The sequence below is a fragment of the Beta vulgaris genome, chromosome 6 (assembly GCF_026745355.1).
Source record: "Beta vulgaris subsp. vulgaris cultivar EL10 chromosome 6, EL10.2, whole genome shotgun sequence".
NCBI classification, from domain to species: Eukaryota; Viridiplantae; Streptophyta; class Magnoliopsida; order Caryophyllales; family Amaranthaceae; genus Beta; species Beta vulgaris.
Genome location: NC_079207.1, coordinates 25,335,856 through 25,343,941, shown reverse-complemented (window position 1 = coordinate 25,343,941; position 8,086 = coordinate 25,335,856). Strand labels below are relative to the sequence as shown.

At 35.6% G+C, this 8,086-nt stretch overlaps 1 protein-coding gene across 1 annotated transcript; it reads right to left on the bottom strand.

The window, feature by feature from the left end:
- Positions 1 to 458: 458 nt before the first annotated feature.
- LOC104896323 (uncharacterized) lies at positions 459 to 6,031 on the bottom strand. The gene is made up of 8 exons (XM_010683062.4): positions 5,503 to 6,031; positions 4,084 to 4,208; positions 3,955 to 3,992; positions 3,015 to 3,125; positions 2,853 to 2,932; positions 2,196 to 2,232; positions 929 to 970; positions 459 to 835 (listed from the first exon to the last, which is right to left on the bottom strand). Exons 1-8 carry the CDS (start codon positions 5,770 to 5,772, stop codon positions 750 to 752), a joined length of 789 nt encoding a protein of 262 aa, XP_010681364.2. The 5' UTR covers positions 5,773 to 6,031; the 3' UTR covers positions 459 to 749.
- Positions 6,032 to 8,086: the final 2,055 nt, after the last annotated feature.

Here is an 8,086-nt window from a genome sequence, read left to right as displayed (position 1 = left end):
AATATAATCCCCACCAAGCACCAACACAATTACTATACATTCAAGTACATAGTGTGCATGATATACCGTAGGATATTTTAATTCATTTGAACTTCTCTCATTCTACTTATTTTGTTCTTTAAGATCCCTCTCAATAAGCAAGAAAATAGCCTTACAAAAATAACCTTTCCTTTGAGGTAGTTTTTTCTTTTGGAAGAAGAATCCACTGAATTCTAGATAGGGGAAGTGATGATTCACGGAAATCTATTGCAGCTATTCTACTCTTCGACATACGAAGTAGACCATTTTGCCAAAAAAGTTGAGAAAGGTCTTGGCCCTTGGTTGATGGAACCGCAAAAACTGACAAATGGAAATGGAAATCATACACCTTGAGTGGTCAATTAAACTGAGATGAGAGATTTAGATGTTAATTAAGAAAGAATTAAACAAAAGTAAGCCGTGATCACCATGGATCATCATGGAGCAAGTAGGTCGATTTATTATGCTAGTCATCAAGGCAGCATGAAACATGTGTGCCAAAAACATTTCGGTAAAATCAGGTGTACCTCTGGGGCTAAAATTCTATTTGCCTCGATCTGCATACAGACTACAATTGCCTCGTTACATTGTTAGCTTTTGCGGTCTACAGATTTACGAGCAACTGTGGAAATCCATCTAGTTGCTGGATGACCATAACACAAGAAAGCTACTCCAGATTTGAGTAGCCATCAGCCCCTCCAGATAGATTAAGACTTTGGTTAGATTGCTACTTAATTTCCTTTACTAGCCAAGGTGGACTTCCTTCTAGATATAACTTCAGCAGCCCAGCTTTTTCCTATTTCAGTCTGAAACTTTCCTGTATATTGCATACAGAGGTGCATAATTTATTAGCTACTGCGCAAAAAGTTCAGTGTGTTAAAAATAATATAATTAGGAAAACCGAGCTCACCAGCTGTTGACAAGAAAAACTCATCAAGAACCATTCCATGCTCTGTCAGATAAATTATCAATTAAGATGTCAGACCTCGAAATTTTCAAACAAATCAATATTCTTCAACTTTGTGCTAAAATTCCCAGTGTATGAAGTATATACAAGATTGTGCACAACATTCATTGTAAAGCCTGTGTACTACAAATCCTTAACTACACTAGTCAAATCAAATGAGATTGGTTGCGAGCAGACATTGATAACAACTTATGCTAACATAATCATCCAGCAAATTTATGTGCATTTCAGTTCTACAAATCAGCTTCACAACTTTTTTGGTTCTAGGGGTGAGTTCTATGTGAGGGGGAGGGGGGAGGGAAGACGGGGTGGGGAAACTTTCAATGTCTGATGCTAAAATATTCTTAACCATTTCCTAAACTTAGTATTAGAAAGGAAAATCTTTAGAAAGAAAAATCAACATAACTAAAACCTAAACACTAGTTGCAGTACCAAACTACCAACTAATGTCAATCTCCTTTAATTCTGAAAAAAGGAACCAATGTGTGAAAACATGAGCGGGATTCAGATCAAAGCGCCTATTAATGTAGGAGTCCTTAAAGGTCAGTCTGTTTCACTTGCCACCTCTTCTTGTCATAATCAATACAGGAAGTCATCGAAAAGGCATCTGCAGGTAAACTGGACTGTGAAAGTTTCTCAACACTACTATTTGTGTGCCATATACAGAAAACAGTTTACTGAGTCTGCTAGCTTGAATCCACCAATGGATTTCAAAAGAACATTCACCCACCACGAGACAATGAAAAACGAAGTCAAAATCGGGGAAAACAGAGAACATAAACAGGAAGAAAAAAAGGAGCAGACAGATGCAGTAGGTATCTTTGACCGACAACCACTAAACTGAGGTATTAGTTTCAGAACAAGAACTGCAAGTGACACAACAACTTAGCAAGACAGCAGAGTCCATTCTACCAGAATTCAACAAATCTTAACATGGGAGTTAGGACACAATAGATTCAGATCCCCACACATCCATAACAAAAACCTAGATGGGTCATTATGTCTGCAGCAAAACCTACTAAAGGGTGGTGAACAAAACGACTGATTTGATCACTCGAAGATCAAGAATTAGAGACAACAAAAGCTACACAGCAACAGAAACACGAGCACCACTAAACCAAGTAAAAGTGAATATTCAACAAGTTGAAAATACAGATTTTTGACACTGTTGATGCCCGTAATTTTTCCAGAATATAAGAATAAGCCTTACCAGTTTCATACTCTAACGCCTGAAGAATCATTTCAACCTGGATACATGAGAATACTTATTAGAAAATTGGTAGTCCAAGAAGTACAAAAACAGGGAAATTAGAGAAGTCCCATACTCTTATGGTTACATTGTCACAAGTGCATGCAAGTACCCAAGGTTTATAACTAGGAGTGCTAACTGCTAATCGAGATGAGCTGCTTGCAAGCAACTCATACTCGACGTGAGTTGACTCTATCCAAATTTGAACTTAGAGACCTTGGTAAGTTGATAATTCACTTAAACTAGGAAAAAAAAGGAAACAAAGAAAAACCATATGATTAGGCCAATTCGAGCTCGACTAGAGCAACAGGTATCGCTTACGAGCACAAGTCGAGCAAATAAGAGTAGCGCAGCTCGCTATCAACTAGTTTAATTACCACCCCCCCCCCCCCCCCCCCCAAATTATAGCTATTTATGTCAGTTTTGGAATATCATAGGCATAGATATGTTGGTTGAAAAACATCAAAACCCTGTGAAAGCTACATTATCGCAAGGGTTTATATAATTTGGGAGAAAAAATGACTATCTAGCAAAAGTTATTCAAAAGACATCCATGATCTTCAACTAATATTTTACAAGTTAGAACATGTCAAAGACTGAAAATTGAATTTCACTTACTTTATCAAAATCCTTAACCAGATTAGCTTCCAAAGAAGAATTATTCTCATACTCAGCCCACAGTTCTTTAATCTCATCAGCTGCAATCACAAAATATGTAAGCTTAAGTCTGTGCAATAGAGATGTATGCTAAAGGTTAGAGAATAACAAGCTAATGCCAACCTCTCATCCCACCACCAAGAACTTCACACATTTCATTCAATGCAGCCTGCTCTCTTCTGCTCTTTTCTTCTTTAGGTATGCCATCAGAGGGTGTTATATCTCCAACAATAGCTAATAAAATTCCAAGGTTATCAGGAGGTGAGAGAATGACGACAAGTTGACAGCACTCAGAAATCAGCAATCATAGGAAAACAACAATCACGACAGAGTGATACCCAAAGGTCCAAAATTGTTCACTTGTAGATCAACAAGTTTAGTCAAATTATTAGCATAATAAAAATGACTAGAGTACAGGATACTTAAGGTACAGGTTCAAAACAAGTCAATTTTATATGTTGTATCATCAATTTAGTGCCCCTCAAGACTCCTGCCAAGAGCAACACAGTATGCTAAGCACAAGCACAACCTTAGCCCCATATTACTCAGTCAAAAGCAGTGCATTTAACTTCTTAGTAAATTAACACTAGACTGCAATATTTCCTCTCCCAGGTAACACATACATAATTTCGGAACACATGAGGACAAGAAGATAGAGTAAATTACAATAATTTATCCAGCACTTTGACGCCCAAAGCTCAGAAGCAAAAACAGATGAGGTTTCCTTTAAATTTGCATATTTACAAGTCTATATACTCTCTCCATTTTCTTTTACTTGCAACATTTGGACTTTCATGTTTACTGAGAAACTATCACAAGTTTCGAGTAGATACTGAGAACTAAGTAAATCCATGTAAGCTTTGATAAGACCCCAATTGACAATAGGTTTGCTCCAGAAATTTGAAATAATTATAATGTTCCGGTGGACACAGAAGTCAGAAATCATAATGCCATGGAGATATTCAAAAAATGACAAGCTGATTCTCTTCACAAACAAATTCAACACTAAGAAGTAAGAAATACCATCAGATATGAGATATAGATTTGAGTGAAAAGTGTATACCTTCAGCAATATCATGAACAATTGCTATTTTGATACATCTGTGTGAAGCATTGTCAAAAGAAGATAGAGCAGTATCAGCAAGGGAAATATTCAGATATTCTAAACAAACATAATTGCTTAAAATCCAACCTTTCCCTGTTAACACCCGGAATGTCCCCAACAATCAAACCCATCAATGACATTCGATACATATGATCAGCAATTGATTCGGGACCTTTTATCCCATGATTAATCCATCCTTTCCTTTTTGTGGTCTGGCATGATAAATTGAGAGAAAGGTATAAACACACAAACATTAAGATGAAAACACAAAACAATAAAATGATCTAGTCCATTTCTCCACATCGCAATGCATGGCTACAGGATAAATCAAGTGCATATAATAATATGAATGCATCCTACTGAACAGAAGTGATAGCCTAGCCCTGCATGTCATTACTTATTAACTGTGACCTATATCTAGATTATAGTTGATAAGCACCTAGAGTTAAATGACAAGTTTTGCACTGTAGTACATGCAAGAGCAAGAGAGGTGAAAGGAGATAAAAGGAGGCAAACCATAACACATTTTTAAGAGGGTAAAGCTTAGTAAATCTACCACTTTCATACACCATAGTATATTTATCCCCCCCCCCCAAAAATATATAATGACAGGGAGGCAACCTCCTAGCTCGCTATATTTTGTTCATCGTCTTTACCCCTTCCCTTACAGACCTTCAAGGAAACACCATCACCATGTATCATCTCATAGCTAACCCAAATTCAGAAGATGAATGATCCTCTCCCCCCTTACACCTTGTTAATGCTTAGTTCCTTACCGAACCCCAACCCCCTCAACTCTCCAAGATAGAGAGTAAAAGCTAGCTCTCTTCAACTTTCTGTGCAATCACAGCACTTAAATATATTGAATTGAACTTATTTTTGTGGAAACTTCTCTTAACTCAGACATAAAAAAGAACATTGTCAAACTCAAGCTCATACCCATTACCCAGCACAAAACAACACAAAAATGATCGAACTCTTCGATAGCAACCCACTTGATGCTCATCCAACCACACCGAACACCATCGCCATTCGCCAGTACAACAGAAGCCTAAAAACTCGAATGCACCATAATCGAGATGAAGCATAACAAAATATTACAGTTCCTCAGCAGTACAAAACAGCAATGCAAACAACATATATACAATAATATAAACAAAAGTTCCTGTAATATTCTATCAACTATTGTAAACAATGCCTTCAAATCCATTTCATCACCATCAAGTATGGTATCCTTATTCATCCACACAAAGATCATACGAATGTAAAAAAGAAAAAGAAAAAGAAAAAGTGCGAGTTCCTCCTACTCGTATACAGTCACGAAGCTAAAAATACATGTAATATAACATTCTTTAAATCTTTATACTAAAATACTTGAGGTATATATTGTTCCGTTTATCTCGAAGATGAACGAACGCGGAGAATAAAACAATCAGAAAACGGGAAAATAAAGAAATAAAGTCGAAAATTGGAAGAAATGGAAGTCCATGCAGAAAAGAAAAGTACCTTAAGGCGATGACACAATGTGAGAAAATCAATGGCGGAAGAAGAAGAAGAAGAGGAGGGATCGGACATGGCAGAAACAGTTAAATTGGTAGTAAGATTGGGTGATTGGCAACAAAATGAGACGAGCCTGAGAGTTGGAATGAGGTTGTTCGATGAAAACGATGATAATGATGATGATAAAGAGATGGAGAGAGAAGGATGGCAGAAATGGGGGCGACGGAAAGAGGATGCAGGAGAAGAGAGCGATGGATTCGTTGTTGAAGACCACATTTGGTTTTTGTTTTTTTGGGTTTTAGTGAATTAGTGAATTGTGCAGACAAGTTATTTTGGGGGTTAAGAAGTGGAGATTTTGGGGAAAGAGAGAAAGGGGGATGAGTGACAGAGTGAGTGAATGGTTTTTTTTTTTCTTTCTAAAATGACATTTTCTAGTTTTGGCAAGCCAATTGTGTAATTATCAATTAAAAAAATTAATATGAACCCGGTGCACATTAATTAGTTAGTGTGTACCCGATTCATATCACGTGAGTTTATGATAGTAATGATTACGCTTTTCAGTTTTTGGCACCTTCAATTTTTATCTCTCCTAAGATTTTCTCTCTCCTCTAACTTCTTCGTACTATTTCGTTGTCTTGTAACTTCTGCGTTTTGTCTCTCAATAATAACTTATTTGCCCTAACTTCTTCATTTTCTCTCTCTTCAAGTTCAGTTTTGTGTAATCTTCTCTGCCCTAAATTCTTCATTTTCAGTTCTGTGTAATTTTCTCGCTTGAATTTAGCAATGGGAAAGAAAAAGACCGGTAATCGGAATTTTCCAAAACGTAGAGGTTTGCGTTCATCTCTTGGTGATCGTGCAAAGGAATCGGAGTTTACTGGTGTTAGTGGAACTGCTCATACTGTTGGTAATTTTATTGTTGATTTTTATTTTTAGTATAATTTCTTATAATTTTTGGACTTTTGATGTTTTTTAAGTTTGTATTACTCTTCGTTCATTCTTTGTGCGATTTTTATTGTTTGCATGATAAATTTATGTTGATTTTTGTGCGATTTTTGGAGTTTTGATTTTTTTTTCAGTTTGAATTACTCTTCGTTCATTTTTTGTGCGATTTTTATTGTTCGCATGATAAATTTATGTTGATTTTTGTGCGATTTTTGGAGTTCTGTTTTTTTTAGGTTTATTTATTTTGTAATAATTCGTAATTGTGTTATTCCTGTGATGATATAGTATATTTTGACATGATATAGTTTATCTTGTGATTATATAGTGTATTGTAATTATACTACTTTTTATTAGTCTTGAAATGATAGTGTATTTTGAAATGATATACTGTGTTTTGATATGATATAGTGTATTTTAAAATGATATAGTGTGTTTTTGGATAGTGTATATTGATATCATATAGTGTGTTTTGATATTATAGTGTATTTTGAGATGATATAGTGTATTTTGATATAATATAGTGTATTTTGATATCATATAGTGTATTTTGTGATGATATAGTGTATTTTGAAATGATAATGTTGTTATGATAGTTCTCTGATAGTATTTTGGATGATAGTGTATATTGACATCATATAGTGTGTTTTGACATTATAGTGTATTTTGAGATGATATAGTGTATTTTTACATGATAATATGTTAGTGTTGTGTTAGTGTATTTGGCCATGATATAGTATGTTTTGACATTATATAGTGTGTTTTAGGCTGATATAGTGTATGTTCTGTACAATTTTTTTTTGTTGTAGAGCACGTTGGACATGTTGTTAGTAATCCATCTATTGAACAGCAGGATAGAAGAAGTGATGCTGCTAATCCTAGTGTTAGTGAAGGAGTTCATTCTGCTAAAGTTCCTGGTAATGAAGGAACTGATTCTGGTAATCCTGTTGTAACAAAAGAACCATCAAAAAGCAAGAAGAGGGTAAAAGGTGTAGCTCAGAAGGATACCTTCCAAGCTCTAAAGAAGAGGAAAATATCCACTAATGCTCAAGGAAAGACGGTAAACCTGTTCAAAACTAGTTGCTGTGATAAAAGGCTTTGTGAGCTGAATGAAGCTTTTAGTTTTGGACAGAAAAAGTTGTTATTGAAATTGGTTTTGGATCTTTGTTGGACTTAAGGATTTCCAGGACTTATAATTCTTTGAGTGGATGGTTGGTGGAGAGGTTTGATGGTGGTTCTGACATGTTTAAGATTGGTTATGGAAAAGAGTTCAGGATTAACCAATTTGATGTGTATGATGTGCTTTAGCTCCCTCTAGTTGAAGGACATGATGTGGTGGATGTGTCTAGGGGATCTAATGCGGAGAATCCGCATTTTGAGTTGAAAGGAAGTTGGAGGGAGTATTTTGGAGTTAATCGGGAAAAAGGGCAGATTCCTTTGAATGTTGTTTATTCTGTGTTAAGGAATTTAGTTGATGGTGGGAAGGTTTTTAAAAAGATGTATGTGTTATTTGCCTTTTTTTCTTTTTTAGCTCCAGTTGCAAATAACACACTGGATTTGAGGCTTGTTCTTACTGTAAATGAGGTTCGGAGAATTCCTCGTTTGAATTGGTGTAAATATATTTTAAGTAGGTTGCTGTATGCGAATGTTT

Bases quoted from the DNA above. Each gene is read 5' to 3' on its own strand.
- LOC104896323 (XM_010683062.4), bottom strand. From the start codon at position 5,772: ATGTGGTCTTCAACAACGAATCCATCGCTCTCTTCTCCTGCATCCTCT. The intron at 4,209-5,502 runs GTACTTTTCTTT...TTATCATGCCAG, and splicing joins CATTGTGTCATCGCCTTAAG to ACCACAAAAAGGAAAGGATG. The intron at 971-2,195 runs GTAAGGCTTATT...TTTATCTGACAG, and splicing joins GGCGTTAGAGTATGAAACTG to AGCATGGAATGGTTCTTGAT.